General features: G+C 57.1%; 2 protein-coding genes across 2 annotated transcripts; one reads left to right on the plus strand and one right to left on the minus strand.

Moving 5' to 3' along the window:
- Positions 1-1,866: 1,866 nt before the first annotated feature.
- Positions 1,867-18,494, minus strand: ZMAT5 (zinc finger matrin-type 5). The gene is made up of 6 exons (XM_086761101.1): positions 18,440-18,494; positions 14,047-14,300; positions 12,282-12,344; positions 11,987-12,067; positions 5,493-5,604; positions 1,867-2,115 (listed from the first exon to the last, which is right to left on the minus strand). The coding sequence occupies exons 2-6, from the start codon at positions 14,171-14,173 to the stop codon at positions 1,986-1,988; spliced, it is 513 nt and encodes a 170-aa protein (XP_086617227.1). The 5' UTR covers positions 14,174-14,300; positions 18,440-18,494; the 3' UTR covers positions 1,867-1,985.
- A 90-nt stretch (positions 18,495-18,584) lies between these two features.
- Positions 18,585-20,664, plus strand: UQCR10 (ubiquinol-cytochrome c reductase, complex III subunit X). The gene is made up of 2 exons (XM_086761863.1): positions 18,585-18,732; positions 20,408-20,664. Exons 1-2 carry the CDS (start codon positions 18,592-18,594, stop codon positions 20,453-20,455), a joined length of 189 nt encoding a protein of 62 aa, XP_086617989.1. The 5' UTR covers positions 18,585-18,591; the 3' UTR covers positions 20,456-20,664.
- Positions 20,665-22,512: the final 1,848 nt, after the last annotated feature.

Raw genomic sequence — 22,512 nt, forward strand, 5'->3', positions numbered from 1 at the left:
AAAACACGCTGGCACTGGAGCACCCGGAGAAGAGACAGGAGCCGGGGCTGAAGAAAGCAGGTCCCAAAGGCGGGCGGGGAACCGCAGAGCGTTTCGCTGGCTGATTGCGACGCAGCTGGCACACGCTTCGCCGCCGCCCTCAACACGTCTGCGAGACGGTTCTTGGATTTGCCTCCGCTGCTGCGGCTCAGACTCGCAGCGAAGCCGTTTGTCGCCCTTTGAAGTCAGGGGAGCGAGCGGGGGCGACGGGCTGAGCCCCCCCCAGCTCCCTGGGGCTCTCCCCCCGCGCCGTGCCAGGGGTACGGGGACACACATCAAAGCGGGATGGCGAGAGCAGCCGAAGTTGCTCCTGCAATGGCTGAGAGCCCAGCCCGCACCTCCGGAGCACCCCACGGCCCCTCGGGGGTTTGTTTTTTTCCCTCCGGCATTTGGAGACCCACACGCGCCAACTCCTGCATGGGGAGGCAGGGATGGGACTGGGGGCGATGCCGCATCCTCTGAACCCACGCCTGGGCTCCCGCTCTCCGAAGACCACGAAGCACAGGGCTCAGCAGAGCAACTGCAGCCATGCCGGCGGGGGGGATAAAACCCAGCTTTTAGTTTGGCTTAAGGCTGAGCCGGCCTCCGGCCAAGGTTGGTTTCCCCACCGCAGTAGGGCTCGCGCGGCTCCGCACGCAGCCGTGCTGCGGTCAGATCCAGCCTCAAAAGCAGCATCCCAGGATGTGGCGTGCACGGCCAGTGCTCCAGACGGCCATCTGCCTGCGCACCCCGAGGCAGGAGCTCTGCCCTGCCCCGGGCAGCCGATCGTCGCTGTGATCCAGGCGAGATTTGGCGGAAGGCAGCTGGCTCCCGCTCGCGCTCTTCATGAATCTGGACCTCCTGCCTCCCTGCGCGGCCAAACCTGAAATGCACTGGCAGCGGGCGCAGCCGTCCTGGACGGACCTGCTGCCGGAGAGCCGGTCTCACGGGATGCTGCGGAGCCCAGCAGCTCCGCGGTGAAGCCGAGCGCCCACCCGCCTTCCCGGGAAAGCCGAGCCAAGGGCCTCGTTCATCCCTCCCTTTCCTGGCGAGGAGAGATGGACGCCGCAAAACTTGTGCTGCGGCAACCACGTGGCCGGGCTGGGCTCGGCCACACTGAAGCTGCACCCCAAAAGCACCTGATGGTCTTCTCCAGCGCAGCCCTCCCGGAGCGGTGGAGAGAAGCTGGAGGCAGGCGGGCTGCCGTCCCGGCCCCTTGGCTCCCAGCGCAGCGAGCAGGGGGGCCCAGAGCCGGTGCCAAGCCCTTCCCAGCTCCAGCCCCTGTGCCCGGCCAGCCAGCTCCCAGAGCAGGGAGCGACCCAGGGAGGCATTTGCCCCGCTGGCGCTCACTGTTTACTTAAGTTTCCTGCAGAAGGAGAAACCTTGGGATGTTTTTTCCTCCCTGTTTCTCGCCTTCAGCATAGTGGGAGCAGGAGGCTCACAGGAGCTCCCCAAGCTCTTCATTAGGAGCTCTGGCACCTGAACCGACGCAGTTTTACACACGGAATTTAACAGAAGCAAACGTAAGTCGTAAACACCAGAGGAAATATTAAACAGCGATTTTAACATCTTGGTTACTGCTTCCTTCCCTCGCCTGGTTCTGCTGCCCAGAGCCGGACAGCGAGCGGGCAGGGCAGGGCGCAGCACAGTCAGCAGCGGTCCGAGGGGACGGATTCTGCCCCGGGAAGCGGGGGCTGTCGCAGCTCCAGAAAAGAGCACACAGCCCCTCGGCACGGAGCTGGAGCTCTGCTGAGCGCAGCTCCCCGTTCCGGCGGCAGGGAGACAAGCGCCTGACGGGCTCAGCCCGCGGGGGGCTGCCAGGCGAGAAACAACACGACACATGCGGGCTGCAGCGGGGGGAAGGCTTTTATTGATATAAAAGTATGTATAAATAATTCTGTCCCGTTCTTAGAGCGGGCGGGGAAGAAGTCCAGCTCCAGCACAACCTCAGCAGGGGTCCCCGCGCCTCAGCCCCACTGCAGGTTGGGGGGCACCGGCCACCCTCCGGGCGGGGGGGCCTGCAGGGACGGCGGCAGATCCTGCACCGGCGGCCAGCCCGGCGGGTACTGGAAAGGCGCTGGTTTCTCAGGCAGGGCACTGCGGAGGTGGGGAGCACCAAAGTAAGGGGGGGTGAGCAGGCACAGCCCCCAAAACGGGCAGCAGCCCCAGGTCCAGATGCCGGCAGGAGAGGGCCCTGTGCCGGGTGCACGGCTGGCCCCGTCCTCTCCCACCCCCAGCTGCTCTCGGCTCTCCGCACAGCTGAGTTTTGAGAAGAACAAACAAAATTAGCAGATGTTTCTTTCCGAGCAGCCTGAATCCCAAGCCAGCTGCGCGCTTCCCAAAGGACAAGGACCCCTCGGAAATGGGGAAACTGCCAAAACAACAGGGTGTTTGCACAGAAGCACCCTTCAGCAGAGAAAACACGCTTCCTTCTCCAACTCACAGCCTGGGAAACGCTTTTCTCTGTCTCTCTCCCTGAAGTTTACTAGCTGTGGCCACTGCAAACAACACACCTGACTGAAGCAGCGCAGAAGCAAGAAGTGCTGCTGTCTCCAGCTGAAGAAAGGGCTCGGCCAGGGCAGGTTGAAATTCACAGGGAGCACACCTTTTCCATTAATTCCTGAGCGCAGGAAACTCATTTGTTCTTCAGCGCGAGCCCTGACAGCAGCCTTCCAGCTTCCCAGGCCTCTCCCTCTGATTCTGATGAATCTTTTTAATTGTTATGCCAGAAGAAATCTAACCAAACTCCTTTACATAATGCTCCGGAGAAGCAACACCCTCCTCTCCTTGCAGGGCCGACGCCGTGGCCGAAAGCCAGGAGTTGAGTGCCGCGTTTTCTAGGCAACGAGCACAGAGCAAAGTCATTTGGTCTGATGCTTCTCCCCTTGACGGGGATTCTTCAGAGCCGAGGACGGACGCACACCAAGCCCCGCTCGGGCAGGAATATTTTTTGTTACGCCCGGGCACGCAAGCAGGGGAGCCCCCGGTGCAGCAGCACGGTGGGGCGGGCAGCAGGACAAGGCACGCCGCAAGGTGGAACAGCACAGCTATCAACTAACGAGCTGTTCCGCGAGCAGCAGAACTGATCAATAGGGAGGATGCTGTCTGGGTACTCAATTCCCCGGGGTCTCATAAGATACAAGTGCTATCAAAGGTTTACCTACAGCTGGAGCCTTCAGAACGGCTGTCCTGTGTGGATTCTCCGCTGGCTAGCAAGGGTCAAGAATATTCCCTTTCCGAAGGCATTAATGGGATCCCTCTCGTCTACCCACCGCCCCGTTCAGGAAACCTGTCGTATCTCAGTGTCTCTGAGGCACCAGACCCCTTTCTGAGGGAAACCCACGGCAGTTAGGGCAGAAGCACACTCTCACGTGCCCTGACATGCTCCCTTTCCTTTGGAAATCAGCTTAAAAAAAATAAAAAATAAAAAATAATAAAAAAAAAATCAATGGCACCCTGGCAGAGCTCCCCAGCTAGAACACGAACTCCATCCAGCTCCACCCCAGCTCTCCAGAAAGCGGTGGCACAGCGTGACTTTGAAAACAGGCACCAGGCGGAGGCTTCCAAATGAAGATTGTCCCCTTGAGCCCGGCCAGGCTGGGAAAGCGGCTGCCCGAAGGACGGGGACAAGGCAGCGTGGCAGCTCTCCAGCCGTGGGGTAATTTAGGGGAGAGTCACAAACCGTGCTGCAGTTACTGCCTTTAAGAAAGTGCTAACCCTTCAGCCAAGGCAGCACCTGGCCACACGGCCACTTCTGGTCCAGCGCAGCGTTTTCTTTGCCCCGCGGTGTACTTGGAGACCGCGCAAGGCAGCAGCTCCACCCGTGACCGCCTACTAGGAAACCCCCGGCAAGGCAGAGACAGAAACTCAGCGACGCTCGCAGGCTGAGCCTTAACACAGTAACATCCTCCATCACACTGGGAGCATCGCGCTTCCAAGGAGCTTTTCCATCCCAGCTTGAATCCTTCCCACTCAGTGCCGCTGGAGAAGCCAGAGGTGGAGCTGCTGCCTTGCGCGGTCTCCTTTAGGAGCCGCCTGCCCTCGAGAGCGCTCTCTCTGCTGTTTCGTGCAGACTAATGGTCTTTACCGACATTATCAGGCAGGCAAGGCAGCCCCTGGGCAGGTTCTCATCCGAAACCGCCAACTCCCCAAAGTAGAGTTAGGCCCTGCCAGAGATTCTGCCACATTTCAGGGACCTTGAGGACTGCAGGAGAGGGAGCTCCTTATCCTTAAAAGCATTTTCAGGAGGAACGCAGACTCCCCAGGCACCAGGAGCACAGGGACCTGCCTAAAACAGCCCCTCTTCCCCTGCAACGCAGAACAACTTCTCCGGCAGACAAAGCAAAGCACAAAGATGGCTCAGAAGGGCAAGGCGGGGGCTGGAGAGCACAAAGGGAGAAGAGAAATGATCGGGACAGGCACTGGCATGGCCAGATGGAGGAACAGAAGAGTAGCTGGTGTTTAGCACCAGTAGTAGATGGTTTCCAGGCCTGCAGAGAGGCTGGGTAGAAAGCAAGAGCCCTAGAAATCCCAAGTCTTGTGCATCTTTGGAGGCAGCAGGGACCAGGTAGTTATGAACGCCTGGAAATTGCTCTGGGTGTAGCGATGGCTATCTTCTGTAAGAGATATCTGCCCAAAGATCCAGGGATTCACAGGCAGGACACGGGAAATGGGGCAAGTGAAACGTACTGGGGGGGAAGGAAGGTTACGGCTGTCGGCGAGCACCACCGCAAGGTGAAGAGCAGCCAAGCTGAGGGATGGAGCAAAGAGAGAGCCACAAGCCCAGACAAGCACCAGAAGGAAGATCCTGCCCAGACCAAACACAGAGAGGACAGGAGCAAACGGAAAAAGAACAAAAGAGAGATTTGGCACCTGCCCAAATGTCATCCAATTAAGCCTGCGGCACAGTCAGGTGAGCAAGGAAACAGCAGGCACCGGCAGGCATCCGAATCCGAACGAATGCCGCGAGGAGGAGCCAATTCCGCCCTCTCGCCGGCAGGGACTGGCAGAGATGTGCAGACAGGGCAGGCAGAGGATGGAGAAACTGTCAACAGATGAGATCGGGCTCCTGCCAGTGAACTCTGGGCATTAATAACTCAGCATTGCGGTGGCACTGTCCTTCCAGGCGCGTCTGTGCGCTCTGCAGAGCACATGAGTAGCCCTCTGCCTGCCTTCCCCAGGGAAGCCGCTGCAGGCAGCAAGGCCCTGTTTGTCCCCGCCACGTACGGGGACGGTCTCTGACACAGGTGTGCGAGACGGGGTCCGTACGCGTGTCTGTAGCGTGTGCCAGGAGCAGGCGTGCAGCTCTGGCGGGCCGAGAGCTAAAGGACAGCTCAGGTGGTCCCATCGAGCTGGGACCCCCGATCACCTGCGCCTTCTCCCATCCCACTCACCCCCCCGTCGGATCTCCCTCCGCATCGCAAGGGCCAGGAGGAGCCGCCGCCCTCACACGGATGCTCCCCGGGCACCAGTACCTGTTGCTCTGAGCTGCACTCAGCCTCTTCGCTCTCTTCTCCAGCCAGTCCTCAATGGTGCCAGGCGGGACATCCGCGCCCTCCTGCCGCAGCTCCTTCAGTCTCTGCTCCCCTGGTTGAGAGACAGAGACAGAGGGCTATCAGACGCTCGCGCTGCAGTCCTCTCACTCCATTAAACTCGCTGCTCATTACCCTGCTTAGTTTCTTACAGTGGAGAGTTTGCAATTTGCCTGTGGCGGCCTCTCCTCCTCCTCCTCCAGTGTCCAACTGCCATCTGATGCTCGGCCTCCTCGCTGGTGACAGCTCCAGCCAGACGGAGCCAGGAACACGACCCAAGCCAGCGAGCGCGGCGGCATTTCGGGCACTTAACTGAGGGGAGTCTGACATCTCCCCCCCTCCCCGGGGCAGATCCTCCTCATCCTCGCCCGAAACAGCCTCAGCTGGCCCCGAGCCCTGAGCTGTTTCCAAAGTCATGTCCCTCCAACTGGCAGGAGGGACTCTGCCGCCTCTGCCCAGTTAGGTGGGAGTGACAGGGACGTCTGTCCGGATCGATGCAGACTTGGCAGGCCGCGAGAGTCTGAAAGGTTCCGAGCACACACAAAAGTGGGATTTCAGAGATGCTGTCAGGTCTGTTCAAGGCGCGCGCTGCGTGATGCATCCCCAGCTCCTGCAGAGACGGGGCGGGAGGCCGTCGCCCAGCCCCGCTCAGCCTCGGTGCAAAATCAGAGCAGAGCATGGCAGAGGGAGAGAGGGGGGCGAGGTCCTGCGTTCTCTCATGCAAGTTAGAAACGAGCAAGGCAGTGCCAGCAGGAAACCGCTGCTGCCTACCAAGAGACACGGCAGCCTGGGGTCCTTTCAGGCTTTCAGCCCCTCCATCACCCCGGGGAACTGCGCGGGGCAGAAGCCCGCAGGCACCCCATCCTGCAGCACTGCCTTCTGCTGGCAGAGGGCACAGAGCCAGCGCGGCAGCCCAGCACTCACCAGTCCCTCCCACCGGGCAGAAATCCGCAGCTGCCCAGTCAGCAAAGCTCCTTGGTTCCCCCCTGGGCACCAGCAACAAAGCAGGACGGGATCGGAGAGCGGGGTCTAGCAGGAGCCCTTGACACCAACGACACGGCCAACGTGTCAGGCAGAGCGGGCTGAGGGGACGCTCAGCGCCGTTAGACCTTCCGCCTGGTGGAAAGTGCCCACCTCACAGAAAAGGGAACGCGATACTTTGCAAAACAAATATGGACAAGGAAGCCGAGGCAGCTGCGTGTCGCTCTCCCCTGCTCCGCTCACCAAACCCTCCAGGGACCAGTGCTCTGCGGGGAAACCCTGATCCCATCTAGGGATCGACCCGCCCTGCCCAGCAGGAGCCGGCTCCGCACCTCCCCGCCATATGTCACACGTTTAAGGAAAATATTATACGTTTCCAGACAGGGTGTGAAATTAATATTGCTTGGGCAGAGTGAAGGATCACTTTATCCTAGTGGTGGCAACCAATTATTCATCTGCCTGTTGAATATTAATAAGGATGGCAGAAATGTGCTACACAACGAGCAGCCGGAGATGGATAATTTGTCATCCAGCCTTTTCATCTGCTGCTGCTGGGAGGGGTGACGGTGTACTCGCTGCCACCACAAAGACAGCCTGCTGCGGTCCTGACGTTGAGGTGCTGCTCTGCAACCCGGCGATAAGGATACGCTTGGAGATAGGACCGTTCGCGTCTTCTAGGGTCGCTCCCACGCAGCGAAACCCCAGCAGAGCTATTTGGGGTCAAACCAGGAGCCTGGCCAGGTGAGGGCTCTGGGTCCAACGAGCCGGGCACCGTTCAGACTCAGGAAATCCAAATTCAGCTCCCAGATCAGACTTCCCTGGTAGTGCTGACCACAGCCGCCCTATTTCCCTTCGCTCTGGGTTCCTCCATCTGTTGAGTGCCTGAGCACATCCCACCGCAGCAAGGGGACAAGCAGAGAGCCTTTAACGAGGCAGGGAAGAAAAATCACAGAAAGTTCTCGCACCTCTGCCCACCACTGAGATTTGCTTTTCGTCCCGCTCCAAACACAGCGCAGCAAACACAGCAAAGCTGCCCAAGCCGCTCTGTTTAGAGCGGGGAGCCCCAAGGCCACTGCCCCAGAGCGTCACACCAGAAACTGGTGGAGCAACCACAACGGCCTCGTCCAGAAGAGCCAGGTGTCCAGATTAGGAAGGCACCTAGCTGGCTCCCTGTTGACACAGCTCCGCAAGTTACTGCTCCAAAGCCCTCCACCCTCGGGCTGCGAAATAAGGCAGCAGGCACAGGAACTGTCTGGCTCTGTCCACCTTGACACACACCCATGAAAAAGGGAAAAATTTTGTCTCCTCTTCCTCTGAAACACACCCGTCCCATCCAGGGACCACCAGGATCAGCGTGAGATTGGCAATAACCCCTGAGTGCCAACAGGTGTTCCAGGACGTAACTCCAACAATCACCAGCCCTCACTCCTCGCACACGATTGCGCAGCCGGCAGCAGGACAGTGTGAAGGCACGTCCCTCCTCCTCCTCACTGGGGTGATTGCTTCAAAGCCTAATTACAGCCAATTAAAAGAGTGGCTGTAGTCATGAAGCGCCTCTCCAATGATGCCAGAGTGGGAATCCAGATTCAACTTCTCTCCCCATGCAACTTTTAGCCTGAGTTTTCTTCCTGAACGGGCGCCACCATACGCAAGATGCAACCACCAGTACCGAGCAGGTCACCCAGCAAAGAGATTTACACATAACCCCTCGGCTCCCTCCCCGAGCAGGGGGATGCGGCAGCCCAAACTCCTCCAGAGCACGCGAACAGCGGCAGACCGCGGCTGAGAGATGAGGCTGATGAGGCCCTGCGATATGAGCAGCTTACGAAGTTACCACCCCGCGGCCAAGAAGCGGCAGCCGACTGCGAGAGCGCTCTTCCCCCCGCCCATCGCTAAGTTAAACTGGTTGACTACAGCCACCCCCAGCAGGGTCACTGGTATTCCTTCAATCCCAGGGATACATCGCAAACCCCCTCCCCTTGCTGCTCCGGCTGGCGGGAGCTCACCGGAGAGGCCGGCTTGTGTCAGCACCAGCAGCAGAAGTGACGCAGATTAGCGGGGAGCCAATAACTTGAAGCACAAAGATGGCAATTTGACAGTGACTTCTCCTGACATGCCTGTACTGAAAATGACAGCCTGGAAGTGTCTCGCTGATGAATGATGCAGCAGATGCGGAAGGCTAATGCTTTGATGCGGCAGCAGCTGGGAATACGCCTCCCTCCCCGCCAAAGGTGAGAACTGTTGCTTCTTGATGAGCGTATTCTACGGGGTGCAGAAACGCTGAAGCCAAACTAGGACATGCTCTAAGCTGTTACAGAACAGCGAATCGTCCAGAAAACTCCCTACTTAACCCACACAGTAACACAAACACCAGGGTGAATTCCCTGCATGGCAAAGGCCAAGCGTTAAGAATAATGTAAGGTTTCCTTCAGCTGGAACAAAAATGCATCATTAGCACGGAGAGCTCGCTGGCACAGAACCAGGGACAGCAAACACAGGGATTCAGGCACAGGGTCAATATTTACATGACAAAGAAGCTCCATCACGGTGTAACAGTGTTAAAAAAAAATTCAGAAGGGGCTTTGCTGCGGCTTAGGATGCAAGCCCACCCCTGAACATGGGTTAGTGCGCTACACCATTTCACTACAGGATTTCTTTGCACCTTTTTCGGAAGCACCTGCCCCTGGACAAGGGGAGACGCAGGTTCAAGGCAGCCTGACAGCTCCTCTGCCTCTATGCCCACGCAGAGCTGAGGAAAGCAGAGTCAGGCAGCACTGTGTGCCCACCAAGAGACCATCCACGGCTGCCCCACCAGAGGCAGAGCGTGGGCATCTCCAGCTCCGTCACAGAATGCTCTGCACAAAACAGTGAGAGGGCTCAGGAGCTTCCGGGCTCTCAGCTCGTCTCAAATCCCCGACCGCCCCAGGCTGCATGCCTGTCAAAAGCTCCCAGGCGCTGCAGGTTCAGATGGGAAATCTCAGAGGACATTGACAGTTCCATGAGAGGCAGCCTGATCCAGACCGCTGCCCCGACCTGCGCTGTATCCTCTCACCGGCAGCGGCCTGCGGTGCCTCGCAGCACGGAAACACCGAGGCCAGGTGCTAAGGCACACAGGGACAGCGCAGACGGAGGCGCCTGACGGATGTGCGACGAGGATCAGGTCTCCTGCGTGACCGATGCAACCTGCAGCGCAACTTGCCATCGCACTAGCCCACTTTAAACCCTGCCCTAAGCCTCACCACCCGAGACACTGACGCTTCAGTAGCCCACGGAGTGGTGAAATGTCCCCACAGCACACCGAACGGCGGCTTGGTTTTCGCAGCTGTTCCTTCCGTCCAGTCTACCACGTTATGGGCTCCACCTCTTCTCCACCAAGTCCTGCTGAGCTCTTCCCTCCACCAAACCCCTCCAAGCTCTCCGCAGGCTCAAGCGATCAGATTTAGAGGTGTGTGTGATGCTCAGCCTGCTCGCTTATCTCACGGGGGATTTCCACGGAGCAACACCCTGAGAGGGGTGAATAGGATTTAGCTTTACAACCAGGCATTTGTGTTGGAGCAGCACAGCCAAGGACAAGGCACCCTCTCGTCCCCTGGCCATCGCTCCTCGAAGTCTAATTGTTTAATTCAATGTTTGACTTGGTAGTACAAATGCAAGGTTTCCAAGTAATCTCCCAGGAATCAGCTCTCTCACCAGCCAATTCTCCACCTCCACCCGACCCGTCTGACAGAAGTCAATGCTCAGTAACAAGTGTAACTGGCACAGAAACCCGCCCAAGCGCAGAGCGGCCTGCCAGCCTTCCCCCGCAGCTCCGCTCTGCTCCAGAGAGCTTTCATCTCCGCTGCAACAAACAGCCCTCAATGACTGGAAACACCGCAGGTTCCTGCAAACGGGCTGACATCCCCTGCCACCTCTCGGGAGGCCAGCACTCAAACCCCGCAGCAGAGGAGGCTTCGGGAGAGGTCCTGGGCTAGCAGCAGGGACGGGGAGCGTGACCGCCAGCCCGGCAGCGCCGCTCGGAGAAGGGCTGGCTGGAGCGCTCCGTCTCCCGCGCAGCCCGACGAGATGGGTTTTATTGACTGCCAGCGTTGTTCGCCGATTGATTCACAGAGTCGCCTCGGGGACTGGCAGACTGACTCAGCAGTGGCAAGGTCTGGAATAGCTCTGTATTCCTCCCACTCCTCCGGGTTCACCAGAGCCCTGCCTCCTCAAATCCAATTCCTCTGAAGGCCAGGAGAGAGTCTCTGTCCCACGCACACCCCAAATCTCATGTCTGCGTGCATGTACCGACACACACATTCAACACTTAAGCCTGGTTTTGCCAGACTATTGGCAAAACAACAGCTGGCTTCAGCTAGGAGCGTGGGCACAAGATCTGCTCACAAGTTGGGCTGCATGAGGAAGAGTGTTGCCAGCAGATCGAGGAAGCGATCCTTCCTCTCTGCTCCGCACCAGCGAGGCCGTGGCTGGGTGCTGTGTCCAGCGCTGAGCTCCCCAGTACCACAGAGACAGGGATGTACTGGAGGGAGTCCAGCGAAAGTAAGAGACAACGGGCGGCAACCCAAATACAGGAATTTCCACTTAAACATTTTTTTAGAACCCCATTTTTATGGTAAATGTGGTCAAACACTGGAACAGGTTGCCCACAGAGGTTGCAGAGCCTTGGAGATTCTCAAAACACAATGGGAGGTGGTCCTGAGCAGCCTGCTCTGGTTTACCTTGCTTTGAGCACGGTAGGGTTGGGTCTAGACGATCTCCAGTGGAGACCTCAACCGCTCCCGAAGTGCTCCCCAGCACCTCACCCACATTCTCTCTAACCACCACAGTAACGAATCCCATGGGGAAACCCCTTTTAGGGTGAGGAGGTGGTACTCCCAGTATGAAAAAGTCCAAAAGCGCTCTAGAGACACGGCAGGGGAGCAGCTGCCGTCCATCCTCTGCCCAAACCTCAGTTCCAGAACCCCATGTCTTCTCCTCAGGATAACCCAACTAACAGCAGGCTAGCTCTTCCAAGAGCGGAAGCAGCAGCTCCCCGGGTGATGGTAGAGAGGTGGGGGGAAATCAAATCCATAAATTTAAGGGGAAGTGATGTACCAGTGCCCTCTGCTGCTGACAGCTTTTATTCCCTGACTGAACAAAACCCCGAGGGCTCAGAAAGCCCACTCTCTGCCTCAGATGCTTGCTGCTAAGTGGTAACAGCATTGCTCAGCTCTAGGTTTGTGTCTGTGCCAGCAGATGAAGAGCAGAAAGCATATGAAAAACTGCAGCACTTACCGCCACGCTACAGGCTCCCAAAGCAGGGAAGGAGAAGGGATCCAGGCTCAGCTCGCTGTGACAGGCAGCGCGGGACCGCAGGCGCTCGCTGCACAACCCCTCACGTGCCCTTGTGCAGCCCACACTCCCTGCAGCAGCTCCCCCTCCTCAGAGACCCCCGGGCATTTTCTGGTTCGAGGACTCACCCTGCACCTGGGCACTCAGCTTCTCCAGGTCCTGCTCTGTCATGTGGGAAAATCTGCAGTTGGACCCAAAATCACACTGTCCTGGAACAAAAGCCACAGCGCTCCGTCAGAGCTGCACGCACAAGGTCCTCCCTGCAAACCCAGACGTGCAGGCAAACCCAAGATGCATTACACCTGCGCGCAAGGCCTTCACTCCCCCCACGACAGACACACACCAGGGCTCTGCAGAACACCTTGGGCTGGCTCACGGAGGAGTTGCCGGAGCTCAGGCAGTTATTTATACCTCAGAACTCACCTGTTTGCAGGAACTTCCGACATGGCTTCTTGGTTTGCTCCTCTTGCAGGATAGCAGCAGCATCTGAGGGGACACAAAGACAGAACAGAGTAAAGATCTCCTGCACAGCAATCCCCACCATATCATGGTCCAAAGCAGGCCAGTTGCCTAGTGGGAAGCCATTGTACATGACAACTGGGAGCTCAAGCCACAAACTGACGGTTAACAGTCCCAGTCTGCACCTCCGGCTTCAGCTTTTCACTGGCTTGCAAATATCGCCTGCAACACTTTCTGCTTCACGCTTCCTCCCCATCCCAGCAGGGGAAAGGAAGCGTGACAGAAAAGCAGGGGCTCTGCAGCACTTTCTGCGCAGCAGAGAAAGACCAGGCAGACAGACAGAGCTCTCAGAAAGGCTCTGCACGAGGCCCCACAGAACCCTGAGCTCAGTCTTCAGTGGGCACCGGTGAAGTGGTCCTTCACATCCTGGAGACATCTGGGGGAAAATGAGCCCCAAAGACACAGCAGCTCCCAGGGATTGTGGAAGAACTTGTACTGGCTGATGCCAGTCCGGAGACAAGAGGAGACGAACCCCCTCATCAGGAATGGGATGAGGAATTTTATCATTCAGAGGAAAATTAAGGGTTGTGGCCTGGTGAGAAGACAAGTGCTAGGTACTCTGCCTCACCATCACTGATCCCCCTAGAACTGTGCTGGGGCTGCTGGTCCTCCACACTTGGGAGCCCTTCCAACCTCCACAGGCAGTTAAGCGGACAGCAGAGCCACCCAGAGCTCTGCGGGGTACTCCTCACCCGGCTAGCCTGCAGACAAACACAGCCTGCAGCTCCTGACTCCAAGGATCCAGAAAGAAGCAGAGGAACACACAGGCAACGGTTTCACAATCAGTTTAATCCAAACTACGTCTTTGCTACAGCCAAAATGCACGGTCCTGCTCTCTCCCTCGGACCCTGGACACACATTCCCATCATATTCCTTGGGCTGGCACTACAACACAGGTACGGCGCGGCGAGCCAGGTCAGAGAGCAGGGTCCTGTCAAACAGGCAGAGGACACAGGGCTCTCCTCCAGCACGTCCTCACGCAGCTTCCAGCCCCAGAACTCCAGTTCCTCCCCTGCCAAAACCTCAAGGCACCTAGTCCTCCTCCTCTGCTCGCCCCCCCTTTGGCTAAGATAGGTTTGAGCTTGACCTGCTTCTCCAGTCCTCCCACCCTCTGGGATCTGCAGTCACACGGTCGCACCCTCAGCCTCTCCTACGGCCACCCTCAGGATGGACATCTCCGCCCGGTACGGAGAACTGCTGCCAGCCTCCCGCCTGTTCGCGCCACACACGTACAGCCTTCCTTTCAGCCTGCTTTCTCCATGCGCACACCCACGTCCCTTGCTCCTCGTGCTTCAGAGACCAACTCTGGTTTGCAGAAGGCACCTAACACCTTCAGAAGCTGTAACTCACTTTGTTCTCGCAGGTCTCCTGTCTCAGATTTGCCCATTATGCCGAAAGCTTTATCTGCAGCTCCTGTTCTCAGAAACAACCTCCCTATCTCTCCCACCTCACTTCAAGTCCCAGCTGACATCTACAGCTTCCCCTTCCCACATCCAGACACACAAGGGCTTTGCCTCTGAGACCACTTGTCAGCAACAGCATCAAGCCTCAATTCACCGGCACGGACACTCTGAATGGAAATCACCAGCACCGATTTATTTCACCTATTCCCCCTACACAAACCTCCTCCATCCCAGAAAGGGAGCGGCAGAGAGCTGGGAGCACCCACCTCGGAACAAGTCGTACCAGACCCTCTTAGCCCTGAGATGCTGCACTCCGTTGAGGTGTTTCTTCCTGTTGTGAAGGTTGTCCTGAAAGGACCTGTCACAGTAGTCACAGAAGTATCTTTTCCCCATCTCTCTTCTGGCAGAGCAGCATCAGCGCAGCCTGGGAACCATCAGACAGATCCTCGGCACCCAGCCACGCCTGCCCTGGGGACGGAGAAGCCCGCGCCGAAGGATCCAGGATTTATAGCGCCTGCTTCTAAAAGAGAAGAACTCAAATCATTTAGGGTTGGCAGACAGAGAAAGAGGCGAGGCCCACCAGTACATATTCTTGTCTGTCAGAGACCGACACGGCAGCGTCTGCTGCACGTACGTGGGGGCGCAGGCTCGGATATGTGTTTCTTACCTCCGTCACCCAAAGCAACAACAGCTTTGCTGAAAGAATTCTCCCTCCCCGAGTGTGCTGGAGCTCAGATCATGCAGAGCCCAAAGCGCCAGCGGCTCCCAGCACCAGGGAAGCTGCAGCAGCAACCACCCATGTGCAGAAGGAGGCAGAGGCCCACGCCACAGCCTCCACCCGGAGCCCCAGGACTTTAACCCTGGACCACAGCCAAACTCCACAAGCTGCCGTGCAAAAGGAAGGAAATTTGTGGTCCGGAGACTCTGCCGTGGAGAACTGGGAAGCAACAGGACAGGATTTGGATGCTCTCACGTGCGCTGGGCCTGGAGCAGCCCAGGGGGGTTTGCGGTTACGTGCGGCCCCGTCCCCAGGGCTGTCCTTGCGGGAGGTGCCACCGACACCCTGGAGGAGCTGCTGGGCTCTCTCCCCTGTGATACAAAGGTACCTGATAAACGCCGAAGATGGATGGACTGGGAGATAAACTTCAGAAGCAATTCTCCAGTTTTTGACACCTTGACAGCCAAATGCGTTTGAAAAATGACAAGGAGATCGGCGCAAAGAAATAAAGATTTTATAAATAAAACAGGATCAGAATCAATCACAGCCTCCCTAACGACTCCTGCGAACCAGCGGGAAGAGCAGCCGCAACAGGCAATCCCTCAGAGCCGAGCGCGCTGAGCTAAGGCAGCGCCGCCAAGCCCTCCTGCCAGCCATCCATCCCGGCACCTCAGGAGCAGCCGAGCCAAACTCCCTTCCTTCCCCCACTCCAAGAACTGCTGCTTCACAATCAAGTCCCTGGAAATCTCCCGGCCTCACACCACACGCTAAGATGTAGTCTCCTCCCTCCACATCCAGTCGCATTTAATGGAATGATCTTCTGATTATTTTTTTTTACTCGGCTTGCAAACATTCAGACTGAAGGTAAAATGCTCAGAGAGCCAACTCTGAATTGTAAATCTCGTCATTTTAAGGTCCTTTCCTTGCTCCCCCGGTGAAACACCGCGTCGGCAGGCAGCGCTGACCAGCAGCCACCTCTCCCTGACGCGACTGCAAACGCAATCAGGCCCGGCTCTTGCTCGGGAGGTGTAACTCAGCTCTGTAGGGCTCGCGCTCTGAAACTGTGCTACTCCAGCCCAGGAGACGCAGACCAAGTGCTGCTTAATGAACATTACGCCGTATTTTTCCTCTGTCCTCTCCTAGATCACCCCAGAGTTCTGCGGCCAGCTTTGCTGCGCTGTGGCGGGGCTGCAGGAACCCAGAGGGAACGCTCTTACCCTCAGCGTCTGGCTCTGCCGTGGCTTTTAAGTATCGAAAAATCCCCCTCCTGCATCTTAGGCCATGGTCTCCCAAAGTTTCTGGTAACACAACGGCTTCCTGCTTCAGCTGCTGGCTCCTGCACTCCAGCTCTGCAGAAGCGGCTGCTGTGGACGGGGAAAGCAAATGAGATTCTGCAGCAGTCCCACACAAGTTTCCACAGATCTCAAGGGGAATTCTGCCTGCAGAAGCCCAGCAGCAGCCAGCCTTTGAAATCTTATTTCAAACTTTTCCTTTCATCGCCCCGACGGCAATAATTGCAGAAGCTTGTTCCCCCTCCTTCCCCAACAACGAGGGCAGAAAGCTCCTACAGATTTCAGGCAGCCAGGTCCCACACCCCAGAGGTGCCGGCTCCCAAATTCTCCTAGCAGTTCCCAGTGCAGTGGATGAACAAAATTTAAAAAGGCCATGAGAGGAGCATCAGATTCTCCCAGAGATCGCCCCCTCCAAAGATTACACTGAGCACTTATTTCCATCTTTTTAAGAATTCAACGGCACGGATTATCTTGGCTGGATTCTGAAGAGTCTCTGCAGTATCAGCAATCCACAGCGCTCTGCGCTGAACTCGTACGCAGGAAAAAAAAAGCTGCTTCTCAGCAACACTGGCTAACCTATTTCCATTTTCCCAAACGGCTCCAGCAGTAAACAAAGAGCATTATTCAGTTGAAAACAGAGTTGTTTTCTAATTAAATCCATCTTAGTCATTATGAAATGAAGAAAATGTAGCTGCTGTATAAAGAACTGCTTCAGCTTGGCCGTTTCCTCTCAACATTTCCAGACCCTGATTTGCAGTTGAATCCAGGCGCACAGACCCCTGGACCCACAGCCAGCCATAAACGATTTCAGACAGGCTTTGTACCAGCTTAGAGTCTTTCTGCATAAATCCAAATAAAAAAAAAAAAAAAAAAAAACCCAACCCAAAAACCAGGGCTTTGTCTTCTATCTCCATGCTTAAGAGTATTAACAAAAAAAAATCCTTCGGTGGACGCCGTGGGAGCAGCGTTTTGTAGGAAACGGCAGGTTCTGCGGCACCAGCAGGCGTTTCGCCTGTCCAGCCGCGGCGCTCGGTACAGCTCCAGGTGAGATCTGATGTGCACCGTCCTACATTTTCCCTCCTCAAACTGCTGCCAAAACACTCCACGCTGTGCTCTACCAGCTACAGGTTTTACTGAGGACTCTCCAGGGGTCCTTCCGCTGGTTTCCCGGAGGCGCGGGCAGCGGGAAGAAGGTGACCCAGGGACGCGCATACCCAGACTTGTTTTGGTCTGGGTGTAACTGCTTTTCTCCACGCCGAAGCCTGAGAGTTGCTGCTGGGCCTTGACCTCAATTTCCTGCTTTCTTACAGCCCAGGCTCAGGGCCGTTTCAGCCACTTTGGACACCCAGGCGGATGTGAAGTTAATTAAATCCCAGTGTCAAGCTTATGATACTCAGCTGCCAATTTAAACGTGCTCAGACCTCTGTGGGAGCACGCAGAACGCCGGCAGAGTCTGCCAGCGCCGTCGCGACAGGACAGATTCCGATTTCCATCACGCCATGTAAAGCCAGAGCCACCGGCTCGACTCGGGATTAACGTCAACCTGAGCGCCACACAAACCCATCCCGGTTTATCGGCTGCCGGGGGAGATTCGTCTTAGGGACAATCCCTCGCAGTTAACTTTGAAAAATAATAATTGAGCTTTCCAACAGGCTGGCAGACAACAACGTACACAGGGGATGGGAACACGTCAGGCACCTTCCAGCCTCTCCGCGGGCTCCCAGCACACGCAGAAGCTCTGCCCTGCTCCAGAAACGCCACGGATCTCCGCAGGAGCCGCACGCAGGGAACCCAACATGAATAAACGAAGACAAATGACCACGCAGCCAGACCACGCGCTGTTCCTGAGCGGCCAAGGCAAACGAAAGGACAGAGTGAGTGTCCCTTGAGGCTCCGTTCTGAAATTTAAAGTAGGTGCTCGTTTAACAACCATCACGCCGAGGGAGGACTTCAGTTTGAAGACTGCCCTGCCCGCCTTCTCCGTTCTCCCTTTCCAAACCCCAAACCTCAGTGCCAGAGCCACCCCGGGGCCCCTCTGCTCTGCAGAGGGCAAACAGAAGGGCAAACAGAGCGGGCGGCGAGCGGGCACGTCTCCACTTCAGTTACGCCACGTGGGACGACACCACGCTCTTCCCGAGGCCTCTGCAGCAGCCGTCCGAGCGTCCCCCCGCTTTCGGGAGCCAGCGCGCCCATCTCCCGCTCGGAATGACGATGCTTGCTGCCCTCCGCAGCCGGCCCAGACGAGAAGAAAACCCCCAGACTACCCCCGCCCTCCCCGAGGGGGTGAGCTGAAGCGGGCACTAACGCCAAATTCTCTTCCTTTGCTGCTTCGCCCCTCGCAGGCCACCCTGGGAGGGGTGGCTCCCGCCCCCCAGCAAGACCCGCGGCCCCACGGCGGCCGTCGGGGGAAGGCCTCGCCCAACAAGTTCTCACCGGAACGAGAACTTCAGCTACCAGCCTGCGCTAATTGGGCCGATTTCACCTCAAAAAAAAAAAAAAAAAAAAAGGCAGAAAATGAAGACTCGGCTTGCCCAGCGGAAGCTGTTTGAAGGGAAGGGGTGCTGGGCGGCACGGCGCTTCGGCCCGCGGCCCGGGGGAGGCCCTCACACCCCCTCCTCCGGGCCCGACCCCCGCCCGGCGGCCACTCACCTCCCGCCGGGCCTCGGGCCTGCGCCGCGCGGCGCCTGCCGGGAGCGGCGCCTACATCCCCCAGAATGCACAGCGGCGGGCGAGGGGGCGGTGCCTACATTCCCCAGAAGGCTCCGCGCCGCCGCCGCCGCCGCGGGGGGCGCGCGGGCAAGATGGCGCTGCTGCAGCAGGCGTACCGGTCGCTGTTCCGCCGCACCTCCACCTTCGCCCTCACCATCGTGCTGGGCGCCGTCCTCTTCGAGCGCGCCTTCGACCAGGGCGCCGACGCCATCTTCGAGCACCTCAACGAGGGGGTAAGGAAGGGCGGTAGAGCGCCGCGGGCCCGCCCGGGCCTGGGCCCTGAAGGTCAGGCCGGCCCCGCCTAGGCCCGGCCCCGGGGCCCGCACCTCGGGCTGCCCCCGGCCTCCCCGGGCTGAACCGCGACCTTGGTTTCCCTGAGGAGGCCCCGAGCGCCAAGCCGTCTGTGGAGGCTTTGCGGGTGTCGTGGCGCTTGGCATTCGGTGTGTTCTTGAGCTTCTCCGAAGGGCTGCGGGGGAAAACGTGTCGAAGATGCGGGAGGGTTAAAATGGATCGAGCTTCCTTCGCGCTCCCCGTGTCTGCAGGCCTCGGTCTTTCACGATCTGCCCTTAGCAGAGGGAGGGGATCACGGCTGCGCTGTTCGGGACAGCGGAGTCTGCTGTCCCGGGCAGGAACGTTAGCTGAGGTAGATCAAGCCATCCTTGTCTTTCAGCGTAGAGCTGTGATGGGATAATAACTGCCTGCAGACTGAGGCACGTGGACAGGACACAATCCAGCTTTCTGGGCAGGAGGAGGGGATGCAATGCATGCCCTAAGAAAAGGCAGAAGGTGCTGTAATTTCCATCTTGCACCAAGTACAAAAAAAAAAACTTGGTGTGTTGAACGTTCCCATCTGCAGCACAGCGATCCTCTTCCCTGCCCTGCTGGTGTGCCTCTCGGAGCACTGGGGCACGGTTTCCCTGGGTGGCCGGGGCAGCTGGATCGCTCTGATGCTGGGAAGAGCTGCCCTGTGCCTCCCCTGACAGCGCCGCCGCTGCTCTTTGGCCTCCCGAACCAGATCATGAAACCAGCAGAAAAACGATCCCGCACAAAGTGACGGCTTCACCGCCCTGAAGTAACTCCCCAGGGGCTGGGTGCGCTGAAAAATTACAGTAAAGAGCGAGAGCAGGGGCCCTGACTCCCTTTTAGCAACAGTCATTTGTTAAAAGCTGACACAAAATCACATCTGAAGCTCAGCTTTGCACACAACCCCTCTTTTAAATTGCAGCATTAATTTTGTGCGTGCTAAGGTTTTTTCAGACGGGGCTGGAAAGTGAATTATCGAGGAAGTTAACTTTTTTTGAAAACCTAAAGCATTCTGTCCAACAAACAGCAAAGCACAGCACGCGCCTTGGCGCTGTGCGGCGCTTCCCTCAGCGCTGATTGTGCCAGCGGATTTCAGCGCCTGGGGTACAATTCTTTTCGTGCGTCCTGTAGATGCCTTCCCCAGGCTGAGCGGGAAGCCGAGGCGACGTGGCTGGCGTACTCCAATAACCTCTGGCTTGCAGAGCAGCGCAGGGGAAGCGGGATGTCTGCAGCTGCCTCCCTGTCCCGCCCAAAAGCTGTGAGCCCGGCTGGATTCCATCTGCCGCCTCCTCCGCGGGCAGGGTGAGCGCGGGCTGGCGGCTCTCGGCTGCTGTCTGCCCGCTCCTGCCGAAACCTTTCTGTGGGGCTGCTGGCGCTGCAGAGCAGCGCGTGCTCCCGCGTAGCAGGGACGCGCGGGACGACAGTACCCACGCTGTCCTGTACCATGGGGGAACTTGTGGATGCGTTTTGCTACAAACTCTTTCCCCTCTTGCAGTTGGCTGTTACGGATGTAACAGGCATTCTGCAGTGAAACTTTGTCCCAGGACCGCTGAAAAGCTGGCTAAGGTTACTGTTTGGGGTTTTTTTTGTTTGTTTTGCATACAGAAACTGTGGAAGCACATCAAGCACAAGTACGAGAGAAGCGAAGACTGAAATGGTCAGCAGCAGGATCCAGCCTGGGGTGGCGAAAGACACCGCAGAGGAGGATGCGGCCTCTTGAAAGCGGTTTTATCAAAATGGAAATGGATTCCTGACGGAACAACTCCGAGCCACTACTGATATGATGTGAACCTAGATGGACTCGAGAAGTTCTGCTGCTATACTCAAAGTTGCTGTGTTAAAATAAAAAAATTCTTGGTACACGTCTCATGCCTGTGTGTTCACCTGACTTATCCTTGGGCCTGCTTTTAACTTCTCTGACCTGGGCGATGGAGAATGCTTAATATGGCCCTGCACTTTAGTTTCTAGGCACCAAGAAATCCCAGATGGTTTGAAAGACTGGAAAGCATTTCTACAGCTCAGCTTTACTGCCATTACCATCTGCCTGATGAGAGCTCTTACAGAAGTCTGCTTTCTTCTAGTTCTGCTGGAAGAAAAGCGACTTAAAATCACGTACGTCTGATGCAGGAGCGTGCTGGCTCTTGGCCTGCCGTCCTGTCACAGCTGCAGCAGGCACTGCTGCCAGCCCTGCCTTCACCAGGGAGCGACCTGCCCCACCGCTGCCCCTCCGAACTACTGCCGGCCAGTGCCGGCGCGCGCCTGTCGGCTGCTGGGCTGGAAACGGGACAGCGTTTGGCTTCCAGCCGTTCTCCTCTCAGCGGAGTCCGCCCTGTTCTCAGTGGCCGTTCCAAAGGTGGTTTTCTTCCCGGGGAAGGGCTCGTCGGGCGCTGTTGGGGGTAATGATTCAGTTAATGACTCTGGGCTCAGGTGGCTTTAGGAAGATCTGGCCGAGTGACTCCAGCTTGCCCCCCCGTACCAGCCCAGAAGCCACGTCTCTCTCCCCTCACTATATTTTCACTAATCAGGAGGAATTTTAGCAATGGATGAGGCAGAGCAAATTAGAGGCAGTGCTAATGAAAGAAGCTTCACCGGGTTTACAAATAGGTGTCAGGAGTGAAACATTTGCTCTAAGAACACAAAGAGGATTTAAATAACATTGTGTTTGTGGCTTTTTTTAGCAAAAAACAACTCCAGCTTTCCCAGTCCCAGCTGTGCTTTTGTAGAGGCGCTTACGAGGAACGCTTTAAGCTTTCTCAGGATGATCTCCTACGGCACAAGGCTGCCTGCTTTACTGCTGGCTTCACGCTGCGCTGAGCGGGTGATGGAGATTTGCAGCTTCTTAGAAGCAAGAACTAAAGATGAATACAGTATTAGGAAGGGGGAGGCAGCGGTGCAGCGGACTGGCAGCGTAAGGGAAGCTATTAGTCCAGAGAAGAGTAGCTAGAGCAGGGTGCAGAGTTAGTTATCCTGGCAGGTGATGTCCTCGGACAGTGGATTTGGGGAAGCTGGTGAATGGAATTGTCTTTTTCCTAGGCCTTGTCGTGAGGGGGTTTGGGCAGTACTGATATGCAAAGAAAAATCTTGTTCTCAGAGCACTCAGGACCTCCTCTTATTTGCATAACGGTGACAGCCATTTCTACCCTTCCTGAAAACAGCCCCAGCACAGCAGAGTTCGGCAGCAGCACTAGTCACGCAGCCCCGTAATCCCCGCCCTCTGCGTAAAACTAGGCAGCGGCGTACGTGCCGACAGAGCTTATTACCCAAGCACTCCTTCTGCAGCCTTGGAAGCAGCGGTTTTGCGCTGGAACAGTGGCTCCAACGCCACATAACCCACCGCTCATTTCCTCAGCACGCAGATGACCACTGCAGGCACCTTTGCAGTACAGAAAAAACAGCGTGGTGGTGTGGAGATGGCACTTGGAGATGAACCAAGTGAAGCCCAAGTGTTTACCCAGAAGTTCGTCTCCATGACAGGGACAGCACTCTGAAAACGCGCTAATGCTCTGCGACAACAGCAACCGGACCAGTTTATCACTCCAGGCTCACCTAGGCACAGCGTAGCAGCCACGGCGGTGGCACCTGAGCGCCTTACAAACAGGTTACAAGGTAAACACCGTAATTGGTGTGTCTCCCTGCACAGGGAACAACTCCCTAACGAAAAACAGCCCTCAGGAGAAGTCTTTTCAGCAACTACAAACGGCTGTTTACTA

The sequence above is a fragment of the Chlamydotis macqueenii genome, chromosome 17, assembly GCF_036417535.1.
Source record: "Chlamydotis macqueenii isolate bChlMac1 chromosome 17, bChlMac1.mat, whole genome shotgun sequence".
Classification (NCBI taxonomy): Eukaryota; Metazoa; Chordata; class Aves; order Otidiformes; family Otididae; genus Chlamydotis; species Chlamydotis macqueenii.